The 19,988-nt window shown below is 33.9% G+C and overlaps 1 protein-coding gene across 2 annotated transcripts in view; it reads left to right on the top strand.

Moving 5' to 3' along the window:
• RELN (reelin) overlaps window positions 1–19,988 on the top strand; it is a 545,649-nt gene that overhangs the window by 361,578 nt on the left and 164,083 nt on the right. For both annotated transcript variants that reach the window (XM_044679411.1, XM_044679410.1), the window contains exons 17-20: window positions 4,460–4,526; window positions 11,069–11,302; window positions 12,020–12,181; window positions 19,460–19,696. In XM_044679411.1, the coding sequence (XP_044535346.1) occupies window positions 4,460–4,526; window positions 11,069–11,302; window positions 12,020–12,181; window positions 19,460–19,696 (700 nt within the window). The remainder of the gene's footprint in view (window positions 1–4,459; window positions 4,527–11,068; window positions 11,303–12,019; window positions 12,182–19,459; window positions 19,697–19,988) is intronic.

The raw sequence follows: 19,988 nt of genomic DNA on the forward strand, positions 1-19,988 counted from the left end.
ATGGAGAACTATTGTGTATTTTCATTATCCCTATATGCTTGCAGCCCCCATTCTAGACTATTAGCTCCATGAGAATGAGTCTTTTCTTACCCTAAACTTTCTATGACCCAGTGAATTGCATGCCTTAGACACCTAATAAATGTTGAATTGGCTCGAATTTGTGAACCTCTCTGGAAATGAATGTATTAAAATGCATGAGGAAATTCAAAATACAAGAAAGTCAAGATAACCCTTTGGAGGAGATATTGTAGTGTCCTGCTTAGAGTTGGTATTTGTTAAGTACTTAATCTGCCCTCGACAGCATATGAAGTATTATCAGCCTAAGTTGAAACAAATGAAATGACAGTGGTTAATAGTGTTGCTATAATGCAGACTCGGAAACAGGAAATCTTAAATTCTATCCTCAACCAAGGCAGGGAGCTGCCTCAGGGCTCAGCGTAAGCAGCTCCTTCAAAAGAACAACAATAACCAGCTCTCTGTCTTATCTGCAAGATGGAGAACATGACACTTGCCTCCTTCAGGGAATCACTAATGAACAATTCCTCTTCCCTTCCTAGTTCCTTATGAATCTGAACCCTTTCAGAAAAATAGAAAATTGTATGTGAAAATAAGATAATTGTGAAGAAAAGCAACTGGTAAATACATGTCAGTAGATGTTAGAATTTTATTAGGGATATATGCATATCTATTAGTGTCTGTATATATGTATATGCCATCAGATTATGGGTCTATGCTACTTAATTACAACAATTCACACTTATAGCAAATATTGGGGTTTACAAAGCACCTTACTTTTTTCTGAAAAACAGATTATGCAAGAATTATGACTTCCATTTTACAGGTCAGGAAACTGAAATCAGGGAGAGATTAGAGCAAAAACTAGAGGGCTAGACCCTAAATCCAAATTATTTTTCTAAATTAACAAATTGCCTTTTTTGTTATAAAGGAACCTTGGGAAACTTCTTAAGCATATTATAACAGTTTTCACAATGTACCTACATTAAGACTATCATGAAGCATATAAAGAAGAAAAATCCTTTGTTTTTTGTGACTTTTAAGTTTCAGATGCAATTGTCACTTTTCTGGGGAAACAAGATGAAAGTGATAGCACAGGAAAGGAAAATATACTTTTTTATATTCCATCAAGAATACATGAATTATTTGTTCATCATCAAGAAAATTTGCAACCCAAGATTATTCTGATTTATTAAAGTTCTTGGATAGGAAATTGCAATGACAAAGAACACTTTTCTTAAAACTGAATTTTCATTCGTGCCTTAGAGATGTTCACTTTTTCATTTTAATGGAGACTTTATCACTAGCATCAATGACTTTTAGAATTCTGCTCACGTTGGTAGTTTTGGAGAACTACCTGATGTCACTTCAAGGCTTCCCCAAATGGCAGAATAAATTGGCTTTATCTAAAAAAATATAAGCCATTTATGCCTGGAGCCACTGGGTCAGATTATTTCTGGGGAGAAAAATGATGCCATACATACTGAAAATGGTTATTTCTTTGGCTTTGATTTCCTGAGTAATAATTAAGTACATTGTATAGTTCTTCAGAGTAGCCAAGAGCTACTTATATTTGTATAAGTATCATATTTGTCATCAGCTTCATCCATCCAAAAAGCAAGCACAGAATCCTATGCCAATATACTGTTGATACCATTCTATTCTAAAGTAAGGCCAGGGAGAATCATACCATGAACAAGGCTTAATAGCTCTTTTTGGCACTGGCTAGGGAACTAGAAAAGGCAAAAGCTGGAAGGGTTTTGGGAACTATATACCAGAAGTGGCCAGATTGATTTTGAAGTTGCAGTAGACAGTGGATGAAGTGGAATGCTCAGCTGCCAGGGATGGCAAGGCCAGAAACAAAAGGTTAGGCCTTGATAAGTAGCAGGAACTAGTCCAAGACCCAAAGTGTGAAGAGTAGGTGTAAAAAATGTTTTTATAATTGCTCTTGGAGTTAAGCTTGGAGTTTGATCTTGAGAAAACAAAAAGTGTCCAAACTTCATGAAGAGTTCTTAACTGAAAGCCCGCCTTTTCTTATAGATATGTGTGTAGTCTTAGTTTCCTATGTTGAGAGGCAACATGACATCATGAGCATTACATTTGGGGGTAAGGAAGACCTGGGCTCAAAATCCAATTGAGACATCACCTAGCTTTTGGGACTTAGCAAGTGACTTTATCTCCCTTTGGATCATTTGTTCTGAAGAAGTTGGATTTGATGGCCTCTAAAGTCCCTTTCAGTTCTAAAATTATGATCTGAAGTTGGATTTCTAACTTCCCACAAATAGAGTACTGTAATTTTTTAAAAGACAATGTTATATCAATGTCAGTGAGGACATCTCTCCTTCTTGGGGAAATACATGTTTTTAAACTGTTTGAGAGATTTGTTATTGTCCCTAAAATGATTAACATTAGGAAATATATTTAAGGACCATAAGCAGTTGATTGTTCAATTTGCTCTGTAATAGGGAAAATTAGATATTAAATAGATATATATATTTAAGGTGTGGTCACCAGGAATCAATCAGATCTAGATTGATTCCATAATTAAAACAGACCCAAGTCAGGATGGGTTTTATGGTAGTTTATTTACAATTAGGAAGGTTGAAGGTAAGGAGAGAGAGAGAGAGAGAGAGAGAGAGAGAGAGAGAGAGAGAGAGAGAGAAACTCTGGTTCAGACCGAGTGAGAATTAAAAGATTAATTAAATTAGGCTGCTAGCCACAAGGCCTTAGCAATTAGAGAGGCAAAGAAGCCTCCTTGAGGTAGAGACTCTGGAAAACGCCAAGGTAGGCCAAAAGGAGCCAGCCTAACTTACCCACATGACAATTCAGAGGGGAAGCTGCCTGAGGTCTCAGCAGAGATCCTTCAGCACCAAGTTCAAAGCCTGAATTGCCTCAACAGGAAGTTACCATCATATTTGAAAGACAGCTTTCGTCACTTCCTGGAGGTCCACCTCTAATTCAAGTGGACAAATGACAGCCTCAACACTGTTTTGGACTGCCCAAAAGGCAGTCCCTTATTCTTGATTTGTTACTTATTGTCACGTGTGGGTAACTCATCTCCCCTCCCCACTAAGGGAGGCGGGGATGACATTATCTCTGGTGGCTAGAGTTTTAAATATGAATGGGGGGTGAGCTAATTCCATTTACACAGCTCACACATAGAGTAGGAAATTTCAAGAAAATATATCTAGGCTGTTCACTTACTAACGTAGGCAGGTGTTACTTTGTGACATTCTTCTTTTCCTCCTGAAAGAATAAGGGCCATATAAAAATATTAAGACTCTTAATAGAATAAAAATATTTTGTTTTAAGTAGTTTTGGGTAAATAGATTGTACAAAGAATGGTAAAAATCACAAAACCCTTCCTCTCTTCTCCTCTATGCAATATGTGTCAAAATCTTGAGAAGATTATCTATAAATTACTATAAGCAATAAACTTGTCACAAGGCCATATGTATACATATAAAGTACAATACTTCATATTTTTGTTTCATAAAATTATTCCAGGGGGGGGTGTTATGTGGAGATGCAAAGCATGGAATCCCTACAAAGATACAGGGACTGCCTCACCCAGAATTCCAGGGGACCCCCCTGGAGAAATTTGGGTGAGGGGGCAGTTGAGAAGGGTTTGAGACAATTACTTTGTGGAGATTGAAGGGAGCAGACACCCTGCTTACTACTCCACACTTGGGGTTTCACTTGAGAAGCCATAGTGACATAGCCAGTGTGGTTACTATTTAAGGATTAGCCTGTTTAGTAGGGTTAGTTTATATCAACTTCATTACAATATATATTTAGTAGATATTCATCAATAGCAAGAGAGCCAGTTTTAGTTAAGTGCCTTCATCCCCTCCTGTGAGGGCGGGGAAGGGCAGTATCAACCTAACAGTTCAGGGTCACCTTTCATTATCCTAATACCTTCATTAACCTCTCTAGGTTTCCTTGTTATTACTTATTATAACCTTTACCCTCAAATCTGTGCCTGGTAGTTATTTGGGGGGATACTCACAACTCAGTCTGGACATCTAGTCTGAATCCTGTCTGCTGCCAGTTTAAGAAGATCTTCTCTGTCCTCAATAGTTAGATAACTAGCTTCTATATACTCATCTAACTGACCTGTGAAGAATATAAATTAAAGGAAAGGAACATCATTGGGGTTTCAGCCATAACAGAAACTTACCAGAAAAATCTCATTCCTGCCTTCATTACCAACTGAAACCAGCAACTGTTTAGAGGGAAGGAGTTTGAGAGCCAGGAGTGTTTAGCCCCCTCCTTTCCTCACTGAAGCCTGTCAATCTAGGGCTCTTGACTTGAAGCTCTGTTTGGCCCAGACACATTATCTGCTTCTCCAAATTATCTGTTATTATCATCATAACAGGGGTGATCGTTTTAGCTTGTCCAATAACAAACCTTCATTTACACAAACTTTGTTTCCCTTCTGCAGTTTATGTTGGCCCATCTTGCCTCAAATTCTGCTCTGGAAGAGGACAATGTACTCGAAATGGCTGCAAGTAAGCACTCTAATAATAATCTTTGTAGTGTTTAAAAACAAACAAATGTGATTTCTTTTTAACATCTTTTTTTACATTTTTTAATATTTTATCTTTTTAGAAAAATTTTCCATGGTTACATGATTCTTGTTTTTACTTAACCCTTCACCCCCTTTCAAACCTCCCATATCCAACGCGCATTTCCACTAGTTTTAACATATGTGATCAATCAAGACTTATTTACATATTGTTGATAGTTGCATTGGTGTGGTCCTTTTGGGTCTACATCCCCAACCATGCCCGCATCAACCCATGTGTTCAAATGCATGTTTTTCTTCTCTGTTTCCACTCCTGCAGTTCTTCCTCTGAATATAGCTAACATTTTCCATAAATCCCTCAGAATTGTCCTGGGTCATTGTATTGCTGCTAGTACAGAAGACCATTACATTTGATTTTACCACAGTGTATCAGTCTCTGTGTACAATGCTCTTCTGGCTCTGCTCCTTTCACTCTGCATCAATTCCTGGAGGTCTTTCCAGTTCGCATGGAATTCCTTCAGTTTATTATTACTTTGAGCACAATTGTATTCAATCACCAGCATATATCACAATTTGTTTAGCCATTCCCAATTAAAGGGCATCCCTTCGATTTCCAGTTTTTTTGCCACCACAAAAAGCACGGCTATAAATATTTTCGTACAAGTCTGTTTATCTATGATCTCTTTGGGGTACAAACCCAGAAATGCTATGGCTGGATCAAAGGGCAGTCAGTCTTTTAAAGCTCTTTGGGCATAGTTCCAAATTGCCATCCAGAATGGTTGGATCAGTTCACAACTCCACCAGCAATGCATTGATGTCCCAATTTTGCCACATACCTTCCAACATTCATTACTCGCCCCTTCTATCATTTTAGCCAGTCTGCCAGGTGTGAGGTGGTACCTCACAGTTGTTTTGATTTGCAATTAAAACATTGATTGCTCAGGACAAGCTAACAAATGTGATTTCTGTTGCAATTCACAAATTCTAATGCTTTTTCAGGACAGATTTCAAATAGATGCCAAATCTATTTAACATAAATTCAATGCTATAAAATTATTGTTATTATTATATATCTTTTGTAAAGTGGAGGTATGTTTCATAGATTTCTATATGCTAAATCTAGAAAAAATTAATCAAGTGTTTTGTTTTGTAATTCATTGAATTTTAGATACATCGATATTTACTTTCTAAATGTTAATCCAAAACATTAAGGTGTCCTATTAATTTGGGTCATTCTTTGAGGGTTCTTAAGTCATTTTTTGGAATTAATATTAAAGTATTCTCTAAATTAACTGCAAAAACAACCACTTACTCATATATCCAAGAAACCAAGTCATCCAGAATGGATAAAACAGGAAGAATTATCAATTCTGAAGAGAAAATGGATATTTTTACCTTGTCTGTATGTTTTCTTTCACGAAAACCTATTTGTGAGACCTTGAATTTATTTTCTGCCTTCAGAAAATTAGTTAACTAGTTTGGTTTCTTAATCTTTTCATGATAATAATGACTGAAAGTGGCTTAAGTGTATGGAAAATGAAAGTATAGCAGGTTGTGAAGACAATGATAAAAGCAAAATAAAATTTTGCAAGTCTAGAATTTTTTAAAGACTATTCTAAACCATCCCCATGTAGGGTGTTAGATAGATGATATATGTTATCAGATAATAGCTAGCATTTATACAGTGCTTTAAAGTTTGTGAAGCACTTCCCCTTACACCATTTTATTTTATCTTCACAACAACCTTGGGAAGTTGAATCTGTTATTATCACCATTTGACAGATAAGGAAACTCAGGCTAATAGGGTTTTAGTGAATTTGGCCCAAGCTCACACACTTAGTAAGCATATAATACACCATTCAAATTCCGTTATTCTTAATCCAAGTACAACATTTTGCTACCTAGCTCTTGTGAGTCATTTTGGCTTTCTATCTGGATATGATAATCTTTTCTTTATGAAGTTCTTCTGTTTGTCATATAAACTTTGATGCTTCATTAGACCTCTGATCTCATCAATGTGGGTACTGCCTATAATAATGCATATTGCAACCACACTGTCCCCTCAACCTATGCAACTTTTGCACAAGTCCTACCAAAAAATATTTTGAGATCTGCCCAATGTGCCACGTGCCTCCTTCTAGCATCAGAGACATTATAATCTAAATAGTAGCATATAAACAATTTAATATATAATCACCTTTTGTCCATATCAGTATTTGAACCAAAGAGAAATAATTATATACCACAAATTTATTTACTGTATAATAACTAAGCCATGCCATTATGCATTTGTGTGTTAAGCAATGCATAGGCTTGACAAGCATTTGCTAAGTTTCTAATCTTTGTATTTGACCTATATACATTTCTATTTTTGTCAGTTTGATCATCCATTCTGCTTCTCCTCACCCTCCCCATATACACACATCCCAAAAATAGATAGTTTAAGGGACATTCATTATGATAATTGAGCATCATTGTATGTCTTGGACATCACATTTATGGAATTGAACAGCCAATGCCAATATTTCGAGATATTTTTGACCTTCCAGCTTCCAATCATAAGAAAAATTACATTTAAAACTATAATAAGTACAAGGATACATAACAACTCCAAGGGACTCATGATAGAAAAGGCTACCCACTGTCATAGGAGAAACTAAATAATGGAGTCTGAAAACAGATTTAAGCAAACCAGTTTTCATTTTATTTCCTTCACGAGTTTTTTTTTGTATAATGATAGTCTTCTTTCACAATGTGATGAACATGGAAATATGTATTAAAGGATAGATCATGTATAACCTATATCATATTGCCTGCCATCTTGGGGAGAGGGCAAAGGGAGGGAAGAAGAGAGCATGGATCACAAATATAAGTAAGCAATTATTTAAAATTATATCTAAAAGTTGAATTGAACAAAAAAATAAAAATGCAAGAATATTACAGTGATATGAAGAAATTTTCAGAGCAAACAAGCGTGGTTTAGTGGGGAAAGTGAAGGTATTGGACCATGAGGACCTGGGCCAATCACTTCACCTCTCTTGGCCTCAGTTTCGTCTTCAGTAAAATTAGAGGACTGGGTTCAAAGACGTCTACATTTCCCTCATAATGCTAAATCTATCATCCTTTTATTCAAAGAGAAAGATAAAGCTTACTCCATATTTCCCCCAAATTTCTTGTAAAAAAGTAGGTTCTTTATGCTTATAAATCATCACCTGATTAACTTTCTTAAATTTCATATGTCCAACTGAAATAGTTAATCCTTCCTTTTTTTAAGTTAACTGCCATGCTACAAGAATACTAATATATTTTCTTTGTTCTGCAAATCCGGAAATGTATTAACTTTAGCAAGAAGTAAATATTTTTATTCAATAGAAAGAACTATTTAAAGTAGCATCTGTGAATTTTCCCCTCAAAAACTTCTACATAACATCCACTGGATTTTATTAAATATCACTGTCAACTACAGTCATTACAAAAAGAAATCCAAATAATCAACTTAAGCCTTCATTATTTAATCTAAATAATCATTCATATTATATGGTGCTTCAGGGTTTGCAAAACATTTCCCTAAGACCAACTTTATGAGAAATATATTGCAAGCACTAATAACTATAACTGAAGAAACAAAGGCTCAGAAGGCTGTTTCCCACCCAAGATCATAAAGCTAACTTTATATGTTATAAGCCTAAAGAAACAGTATAAAATTTCATTTCATGAAACCCATTAATTCTACAATCTATTGCTAAGTTTCCTTATAAATATGTGTGTGAATATTCCTAAATACCCTTCAATCACTTCTCTACTTATAGTAGAGAGAAAAAAATGGGTTACCTAACTAGTCAACCATGCATGTGTGCTCATAATCAGAAATGCATTCTTTTAGATAATTATATTACAGTAATTTTTAATAAGCATCTATTATCCAATTACTGTGTTCATATTCTCAACACTATAGAAGTCTTAAGGACACATGTGTACCTGGAACACACTGCTAGACATGCAAAAAATAGAGGTAACGTGGCATAGTAGGAAGGGTCTTAGATTTATAGTTGACTGGATTCTGGGTTCAAATTCAAGCCTTAACCCTTACTATATAACCCTAGGCAAATTATTTGGCTTCTCTAAATGATTTCTTCATTGACAAAATGAGAATATTATTTGTAGCCCTTACCATATAGGATTGTTAATTATCAAATGTGAATATAATCATAATGTTGAAAATTGTGAATCTTGAAATTTTTGAAATTTTAAAAATCTTGAAATTTTTAAAGCACCATAGAAAACAGCATTATGAAATATGTAAATTCAAGGTTCAATGTGAGGAAAAATCACTATGGGGGTCAAGGAAAGGTTCATAGAAGAAGTCACATTTAGATTTCCATTGAAGGAATGGGAAATGTTGCAATAGGTAAAGTTTGGAAGGACATTCCAGACATAGAGAAAAGTGTGTGAATGAAGGTAGAGATAAGAAAGTGTTATTTAACTATAATATAGAGTATATGGATGGAGAGGAGCAATAATATGAAGTAAGAATGTAAAGGTAAGTTACTGTCAGAAAATGAAGAGACTGGAAAACCAGGCAAAAGAGTTTATAATGAATGCTATCACTTGGACTTACAATTCTTATTTGGGGCTATGTAGAGTCAGGCAGAATTACTCAGAGTCAATTCCTTTGGAAATACCATTTATAATATGACAGCCAACTATAGCATTATCCTTTGGGAATATGCCATAAGATTGCTTTATTGGGCTTTTTAAAGCTCTTTTGGACTATGAAATTTTTTAAAACATTAGCAAGTTGAACAGAATTCCACAAAGAATGACTTTCTACCAAATTCCAGTCTAAAGTAAGCTGAATTACACTGAAATTTCAGTGTTGTTATAGGAAAGCCAAAACAAATAGGAAAAAATAGTAAAAAAAAAAAAAGGTAGTAGTGAATAGGATAAATGAGCAAAGGAGCCCTTGGTTAAGAAATATTTTAATGGTTTTTGTTGTTGTTTTTATAAAACCTGTGATTTCATTGATATAGGGAATTGCCAGTGAGAAACTCCCTTTGGCAATGCATATTGGCCCCGGTCTGCAACTTATATTATTAGACAGTTGCTTGGGGCACTATGAAGTATAATAACTTGCTCCAGGTCATAGCATTATGTGTATGAAGCAGAACTTGATCCTAGGTCTTCTTGACTCCAGGCCAACTGTATATTTATTATAACATACTCCTCTCTCTCTTTTAAAGATAATATCCATCAAATCTTTGGAATTCCAAATGTTAAGCTAGAGACACATTTAAGACAATGGTTTTTTTTCTCAGTCAACAAGCATCTATTAAGCACTTAATTATGTTTCAGGTTCTATTCAAAAACGTTAGTAGAGCAAGAATTCAAACCATGTCTTTCAACTTCAAATTTAATTTTCTTTCTTTTTATATAGATATTTGTCTTTCCAGATTATATGTCAATATAATTTTTAATAATTATTTTCTTACATTTTGCCATCCATGTTCTCTTCCTCCTTCCCAAACCTCCCCAAGATGGCAGGTAATAGGATATAAGTTGCACATTTGTTATCATACAGTAAATATTTTCATGTACCTCATGTTGCAAAAGAAGACACATATTACTTGCACTAGAGAAAAGTCCACAGAAGAAATAAAAATGGTATGCTTTAATCTCCACTCAGGCTCAATCAGTTTCTTCTATGGTGGTGGATAAAAGACAATGTCATCTTTACTTAAGTTTGGCTCAAGTGCCCAAGTCAGTTCATATAAAAAAGGCAACATGCCAGCAAATACAAGTGTATGGTGGCATTTTTTTGAAGTTCCACCAGCTTGCGATCCTCATTTCTAATAAGGTTATCCACATCAGTCAAGGCTTAATGTTTTCCCATAAAATCGCCATAGCTTATAGATTTTAAAGAGTTAAAATAGAGAAATTAAAGAATAGAATGCAATTGCATTTTCCAGTTCCAAGTAAGATATTAACTACTAAATACATTTCAGGTTAAAGCATAATCATTGCATTTTACCTGAATGAAAAGACACCACTTGTATTTAAAATATTAACTACACACTTTCAATGTTTTGCCAAACCTCAGAAAAAGTTGCCTGTTCATAGAATTTGTTGTATAGTTTTAATATCCATCACCTTAAAAGCAAATTACATACTTTCCAGATTGCACTTTTATTAAGTGACTTTCAGGATAGAGCTATGCATGAATATAGGTATCTATGTAGTAAATTATGTAGAATTTGTTAAAGGTGCACTATAAATTATTATTTTAATCATAATCTTTTTTATAGCACCACAATACTAAGAAGCATTTGTTAGGATATTTATAATCATCTAGACATTTCTGACTCTTCATCCTCAGAACTCTTCAAAGGCAAATAAACTCCTCTTAATCCAATGAAATACTTGACTTTTTACTCCCAAAATTAGATTCAGAAAATCTCTGGAAAAACAAAAAATTAAAATTGAAAACAACAAATTTCAATATTTAATTTTGTTGTATTTCTCTGTCAGGTGTGACCCCGGCTTTTCAGGTCCAGCTTGTGAAATGGCATCCCAAACATTCCCAATGTTCATCTCAGAAAGCTTTGGAAGCTCCAGACTCTCCTCTTATCACAACTTTTACTCTATCCGTGGTGCTGAAGTTAGCTTTGGATGTGGTGTCTTAGCCAGTGGAAAGGCATTGGTTTTCAACAAAGATGGGAGGCGTCAGCTCATTACATCCTTTCTTGACAGCTCACAATCCAGGTGAGCTAAGAAATGAATGGCAAAGTGACATTACAGTAGAGACCAGATAGTATTACTAATTTAATTTTTTGTTCTATGTGCTTTCAAATCTCTCTTATTTACATAAAATGCAACTTAACCTTTCTCTAAATCATAATTAAGATTAGAGCCAAGGGTTAATTTTGGGTTAATCTATTCTTTTTTATAATTCATTATTGCTTAACAAATGACTTTAGGGTATTTATTACCTGCCAGATGGAAAAATATGAAATGTTAGCATCAAAAAATGGTGTGTCAGAGCCAAGTACTAATTAATTATTTATATAGTTTTATTTATTTGACAGCTTGTGGTGGCTGATTATATCCATTCCATGTCTTCCCTTCCCTCAGTACCTAATAAATAATGCAGTACAGTGATGATTGGCATTTTAAATGTGTATATGTCATATACACATATTTGTGTTAGCATGTATATTTTTGTGAATGCAAATAAAACATACATTCCTTTCTTTTGTTATATATAATATTTTATATATATAAGAGTATATATATGTACATAAAAATATATGTGTATACATACATTCCACACTGGCATAAAAGGGAGGAAAAGTTAGTAACAAAGCAGCATGGGGAATTCATCTGAAATTGCTTGGAATTCTTTTTAAAAATAATAACGAGTATAATATTTTGAAATGTTTATGTATACTCACTAATCTACATTAACTAATTTTTATTTAGGTTTCTCCAGTTCACATTAAGACTAGGAAGCAAGTCTGTTTTGAGTACATGCAAAGCCCCCAATCAGCCTGGCGAAGGTGTTTTATTGCATTATTCTTATGATAATGGAATTACATGGAAACTACTTGAGCATTATTCTTATCTCAACTACCATGAACCAAGGTATGTGGGATAGTTATGAAAAAGAGATGCTATGATAGCAGCTTCTTTCTGGAATCATAATTTGTAAAGATAGACTGCAAATAGTCTGCCATTGAGTTTTAGCTGGGACAGCTAATATATTCTGGAATGAAAAATTAACCATGTTTCTTTTAGCAAATTCCATTCCAGATGAGTTTCTGTGTTGTAAATAATGTGATTTTTAAATAAAGTAGATTTCAAAATATAAAAAACATTTTTAAGATGTTTTATTCAGAGAAAGAAGAAATTGGCATAATTATAAATTTAAACATATATACAAGGTAACTAAATTTTTCTTTTACACCTAAAATTGAGAAAATGGAACTTTCAAATATAGAACTGAAGTACTAATTTCATTGACAAATATTTGCCAACAAAATGACAATTCCTGAATAATCTTAGACCAGGCAACATTATTGATTCTATGGTTGTTATTTTTATGTATTATATTCTTTTATATAATGGAATTTTGCCAGTGGAAGTTTGGTAGACTCAGATAAATGTTTCCAGGGTTTATTTATCTGGTATCAGTGAAGAAAAAGGTGGCCATAGCACTCCAGTTTTTAATCACTAAAAACTTGTTGGAGAGAACATTTATTTAAACATTTTAGATCTCTTGTTATAATTCTTAGATGTAAAATTTCCTTGTAATATGACTGTGCATGCCTGTACAGAAGTGATTTCTGAGATATTAGGGAGCATTTATTTACTGCTCAAAAAATATTTCACCAACTTGTTCACAAAGACCTGAAATTCACTTAACATGAAACAAAGTCTTCATTCCCAACTTAGAAATTCAAAAACATTCCAAAACCATTAAGAGAGGTAACACTGTGGGTTAATTCACATTAGTGAATAAGTGACCAGAGATCCTTTCCCAAAACAACTTTTCTAGGAAAGAACTATACTAATTCTCTGAGAAGGATGCTGATAAATATAGAGAAAGCATAAGGAAAAAACAGAAACAGAATAGCTTAGAAGCAAAGTGACTCTACTTTAAAGTTTTACCTAACATAGCTTTTACAAATGCAATAAATCCTGTTTATGCATATCAAAAGGTGTTATGTTCTGAATTTATAAATGTATACATATATATATGTAATTTAGTAGATTTCAAAATATAATGGATCCAGTAGATCCATTATAGTAGAGTATAGAAGAGTAGACTCTTCGAAACGAAAAAAAAATTGAATCTATGTTACCAGTAAGTACAGAATTAAATTCACCATTGTTTTTTGGCAGTAACACCTAGTTCATAAAAAAATATTTATCATAGCATATCTATGATATGTTGGGAATTTAGAAAAAGAATAAATATAGTTGCATTAATGTTGATAAAAATACAGTGTCATTCCTACATATTGTCAACATACACTTATGTTTTCGTGACACAAATGGATAACTACATTACAAAATTCTGTAGTCTATATCTAGATATTTAATTAATCTTTGATGATATGAAAAATAATTACACATTTAATGTTCTACTGCAAAAATAAATTTATCCTTGCCTGTCATTTGACAGCAACATTTTTCTTCTGAGAAAACCATCATGCCATTTTTTAATATTAAGTATGTACATAGCTAGAAAGATTAAGACCATAGAAATTACTTCCCAGCAAGTTAAAAATAATACACAATAATATGTGATAACATTAGAAAGAAAATTCTCTTTAAACTGAATTCTATTAGAATTCTTCCCCCACTTCAGCCAGCAAGCACTCATGCTTTCTCTTGCAAATAAATATCATGAAAGCTACAATGCATTACTCTAGAATATATAATTTAACATGTGATCTACACATTGCAGTAATTTACAATGTCTTTAATAAATAGTGCATGTTGTTTAAATTTCAACTAGCAGAGTTAAAAATATCTTGATGCTTTTAGCCACTTAATGGACTCTTTTCAATAATAATTACTATAATTGATGTAGAAGCTATATTGTTGCTTACTGTGATGGTGTTCATTTGTTTGGAAATAAAGTATACTCCATAAATTAGGTATGCTGATTGGTTTATGACTGTTGCTCACAACTAATTTCCCATCCACTCATCTATTCTTTCTGATTCATAAAATAAATTAAAGAAGTGTATTTGCCAGAATTTTTATAAAAAGTAATATCTGAAACTAGATCTTAAAATAAATAACTTATAGCTTTAAGTTATTCTTTTGATTCAAGCTGATTGTTATGTTTTAGAGACTAATTGGTAATTTAATAAATGCAAAACATTAAATCTGTAGAGATGCTGAGCCTTTTGAAGTTTTGTTAGGTGTGAATTTCCTTTAAGTTTTCTTTGGTAATTTCAATTTAGCTTTTTCGACATAATTCTATTGTTTGACCTACTTATTATACAGTATCTTGGAAATGGAAGTCAGTTTCCACCAAAAGTTATAAGGAACAATTACTAATAACTACATACATAATCTGCCCCACTCAGAGAAATTCAGTTCATGTTTTCTCCCAGATGTAATAGGGAGTCATCAGAACTTCTTAAGTAGGAGAGTGACACAGTCAGATCCAGGTTTCAGGAGTATCAGTTTGGCAGTTATTTGATGGAAGAATTGGAAAGGAGAAAGCCTGAAGATAGATAGACTAATTAGGAAACTATTGCAATTAGCTGGGTGAAAGAAGATGAGGTCCTGAACTGGACTGATTTCAAAATGATAGAGAAACAGTACTAGAGATGGTATGATGGTAGAATCAGTAGGGCTTGACAATTGATTGGATATGAAATGTGTGAGAATAATAAGTAAAGAATGACTCCAAGGTTATGAAACTTGGTGATTATATAGATGATAGTGCCTTAATGAGGAAGATATCTCTTCTATTTTGTACATATTGAGTTTGTAATATTATGGGACTACCCTTTTAGATGCTTAGCAAACAATTGTGATGTGGGCCTGAAATTCAGAAAGGTGATGAGAGCTAGATGTATACCTTTTTCAGAGCATTTGTCATAAAAATGTTAATTGCATTCATGGGACTTGGTGAGATCACTTAGGGAAAGTTATAGGGAGAGAAAAGGACTCATGGCAGACTCCTGGTCTTACCTAAGATGCATAAATAACGATCCTGCATGTAGAATCAGAGGAATAGTTTCATAGTAGGAAGAACATCAGAAAAGAGAAAAACATGAAAATTCAAAAAGGAGAGAGTATTCAGGAAGAAGAGGTAAAAAGCAGTGCCAAACACTGTGTGAAGTTCAAAAAGAATGAAGATTTTAAAATGCCAATGAATTCAGCAATGAAAATATCATTGCTGATTTTGGAGAGCACAATTTCAGTTGAGTTGAGGCAAGAGAAATTCATATTGCAAATGGTCAAGAAACAATTAGGAAGTAAGGAATTTAGACAGCTTTAAAAAACATTTGGCTATGAAAGACTGGAGAAATAAAAGATGATTACCTAAAAGGATGGTAGAGTGAAGAGTGAAGTGAAAGTTTTCTAAAGATGAGGAAGACCTAGACATATTTGAAGAGGTAGTGATAGAGACTAGTGTAGAGAAGCTGGACATCAGTGAGTGGCAGAGATGATCAAAGGAACAAATTATTGGAAAGAATGGGAACACAGGCATAAAGAGAGGGGTTGGCTTTGGCGAGAGGAACCATCTCTTCCTCAAAGACTAGAAAAAAGTTGGGTGGGGGAAGAAATTGAAGTAGTGGCATGTAAAGAATTTGAAATATAGATTGAAAAGAGTGAGCTCATCAGGGATGGCCTCCTTTTTCTCAGTAAAGTATGAGGTAAGGTTCTCAGTGAAAAGGGAAAATATAAATTGCCTTCACCTTACTTTATACTTCTTAATTCTACACTAAAAATATATTCCTTTACCTTACTGATCATGCAATTTAGACTTGGGAGAGACTTTCAAGTCTTGAATTTTATCTAGTCTTGAACTACTCATAGCCTACTAATCCCGAATCTCATGTAAGCCTCAGAGTTTTCTCCACTTTCGTCCTAAGGCCACTGAACTACTAGCCAAAGTCATAAAACTGCCAGATGAGTTTAATTTAAGTTCATGTGGTGGTTTAACTTCGGGTGGAACATCCTTGTTGCACAAAAGTCCTTTTACTGATTCTCTAGCACATTCCGTAGTAGCTAGTCAAATCTTTTCCACCTTCATCAAGCCTAATGCTACTTTAGTGATGCTTTCACCAGATCTTTTAACCTGCTCTGCAGAAAAGGTCGATGCCATCCAATCTATACTACCTCAACTTAGCTCTATCATCTTTTCAATATTCTCTTGATCTCTACTCAACTTTCTTTCATTCCTGTATCAGAAGTCTCTCTTATATGCTCTGAAACCTTGCTTAATCATTTATTTCATCTCATGTATCTTTAATCTATCCTCTTCCCTGGCCGTTTTCAGGTATGATTAGGTATTTCCTGGTCATTGAAACCCCTTTTTACTACAGATATGACTTTCCATCCCTCTACTTCACTATGGTTAGGGTACCAGAAAAAGCAGTGAACTGAGAGTTAAAAGGCAGTTCTTCCACTATGTGACTTTCAATGATTCAACTCAGTTCCCTAGTCTGTTTCCTTATTGATGAAATGAGAGGTCTTTAATTTCTTAAAATTCTAATCTGTGCATCCAGTACTGCATAACCAAATCACTCCATGCTATTGTTTTTCAGTTGTGGCTGACTCTTTGCAAAAAAAAAAAAAAAAAAAAAAAAAAAAAAAAAAAAAACACCGAAGTAATTTTCTACTTCCTTCTCCAGATCATTTGAGCTGAAGCAAAGAGGGTTAAGTGACTTGTCCAAGATCATATAGCTAGTAAATATCCAAGACCAAATTTGACCTCAGGAAGATTAGGCTTCCTGAATCTAGACTAGTCACTCTAACCAGCACCTACCAGCACCAAATCATTACATAATATTTTGCAATTTGGATTCTTTTGATATTAATTGCTCACATTTATATAGTGATTTAAAATATACAATGCACTTTACATCTATTATCTCAATTTACCCTCAAAACAACCTTGAGAGTTAGAAGCTATTATTATCCTCATTTTACAATGAGGAAACAAGCTCAGAGAAGTTAGGTTACTTTCCTCATATAATCTCTGTCAGATCAGCAAATATTTCTCATACCTTCTCACATTTGAGCCTTTGCTTGGGCTATTATTGTCAGAAATACAAATAAACTTTTATTCTCTTTGAAATAAAAAGATATGAAAAATATCTTGAAGTGTAAAACAAAACATCTTTTTTGCCAAAAAAAAATTTAAGCTCTTATAGAAAGCATGAGAAATCATAGTGCATAGAGTTCTGGCTTGGTAATCAGGAAAGCCTGAATTCAAGTCTTACATATGACAAATATGCTAGTGTGTGAAAAGCAATAATTCCCTAAGACTAAGTTGTAGAGGTCAATCTGTATTAATAGAGAGTTTTTCCTCAATGAAAGTTCCCAATACCAATAAAATCATGATTCTGGTCCAAATTTTAAAAAATTGAAGCTTCATTTTTTAAATTAAAAAATAAATTTCTTTCAATTCATTTTGAATATTAGTGAAAGGAAATTTAGAATCAAGTAGCTATTATTCTAGTTCATTCTTTTAATTTCTAGATTTCTCATTTTTCTTTTTTATTTGCTTTCTTGGTAGAATTTTCTAAATATTATATAATATCAGATGCCAATAACTTGTAAATGATCTATTAATTGTTGTTTCTGTTAATGAAAATCAAGAGTTATTTTATTTTTATCCTGTTAATATATAAACATTTTCGTTAGTTTTTTATTTCTGTCTAAAATATTCATATGATTTCAACTGCTTAGTGGTAACTAAGCATATAATTTTATTTAATATGAATATGACTAAATTTAAATAGTTCAGTTCCTCATTCCAACCAGAAAATCTGAAACCTCCTTTTCAGAATAATTGTAATAAGCTGCTTCTGGGTCATCTAACATGTCACTTTATTTTATGGGGGGTTTTTTTCCTTTACAACACAAGGAAAAAAATCCCCTCACTTCAGTGTGCATTTACTGAAATGCCTCTCCTGGTATTTAATTGTACACTGATGGAGACAAATGTACCACTTGCCATTTGCTTCACATCTCACCTTGTGAATATATGTGAGCAGCATGGAACTGTGATTTATGGAGCTTTCAAGCAGATGTCATTGCAGTGGCAATTAATGTATGGTCCCTGCTGCTGTATACAATAATTGCTCCTGGAAATTAGATATTATTCTTAATTTTCCTTACTGTTTGTCAGGTACAGGTTTGTTGTCATAGCCGCCATGACAGATCAAGTGACCTTGGCATGCAGTGCTAAACTCTTGGGACTGAGGAAGTTGACAGTTCCACAAGCACAAAATTATGTGTGAAACGTGAAACTCATGTTACTCTACCAAGACAATATGATGCCTCCTCACTCTGGAAGGCTGAGGCTTTAGTCTTAGATTTTGTCAGCACTGATGGGTGAACACAGAGGTTTAATTCAATAATGGTGATTTAATTCCATTCAATTTAACAAATATGTATTAAGCACCAACTATAGGTAGGTGGCATAGTGGATAGAAAGTACCACACCTGAAAATTCATCTTTCTAAGTTCAAATCTGGCCTCAGACACTTATTAGCTATGTGACCCTGGACAAGTCACTGAACCCTGTTTGCCTCAGTTCCTTATCTGCAAAATGAGCTGGAGAAGGAAATGGCAAACCACTCCAGTATCTTTGCCAAGGAAACCCCAAATGGGTTCATTGAAAATTGGACACAACTGAACAAGAACAATATAGGTACCAAAGGAGATAGTGTCATGTGGTAGTTTCCTGTCCTGAGATTAAGGAAATCCTGTTTCTAATACATGTTCACTGTGTGGCCTTAGATAGATCACATAACTTCACAGTAGCTCAGGCAAGTACCCAAGACTTCAACGTGCAGATCTGGTACCAATTTCATAGAAAAAAATTCATTTGGGTTGCCTACACCATGGAAATCTCAAGTTTGATTTCTAAGAATGTCTATTGCCTTATAGAAGATACGAAAATAAATGAGATACTTTCCCTGCTTTCCTATAGCTTACACAGATGTTAGGATGCTTTTTGTTTGGTAGTAGAGGAGATAATGCAGAATAAGAGAATTTTATTGGTCTATTGGCAATAAACAGCAAAAAATACTGCTTAATACATTATATTCCTTTCAATCAAATAATAATGTGAAATAGATATGGTATTTTTAGATTACTGAAATCTCTTGAATATGTTTTTTCTTCTCCCTTCCCATCCTAAAATCCCACTCCCTACAGAATTATTTCTGTGGAATTGCCAGCAGATGCACAACAGTTTGGAATTCAGTTCAGATGGTGGCAGCCATATCACTCTTCCCAAGGAGAAGATGTATGGGCCATTGATGAGATCATCATGACTTCAATACTTTTCAACAGCATTAGTCTTGACTTCACTAATTTAGTGGAAGTCACTCAATCTCTTGGATTCTACCTGGGAAATGTTCAGCCCTATTGTGGCCATGACTGGACTCTTTGGTAAGAATATAAACTCTTTATCACATTTAAACAGTCAATCTTAAGCAACTAAAAGATGCAACGGGAAGGTTTCTGTTGGTGAAAATTTATATAAAATTGGACTTAATGTTGTTTGGAAATTTTTGAGTAAAATGATTCGAGTGTCATTTCACTTGGAAGGAGGAAGATGGATTCTTCCAGCTCTTTGACTCCTTACATATAATTAGAGAATATGGTTCTGAGATTATTTTACTTATTTTACTACTGAGTCCAAAGCAGTCCTATTTGATTTCTCCAGATGAATCTCTTTGGT

The sequence above is a fragment of the Gracilinanus agilis genome, chromosome 5, assembly GCF_016433145.1.
Source record: "Gracilinanus agilis isolate LMUSP501 chromosome 5, AgileGrace, whole genome shotgun sequence".
NCBI lineage: Eukaryota > Metazoa > Chordata > Mammalia > Didelphimorphia > Didelphidae > Gracilinanus > Gracilinanus agilis.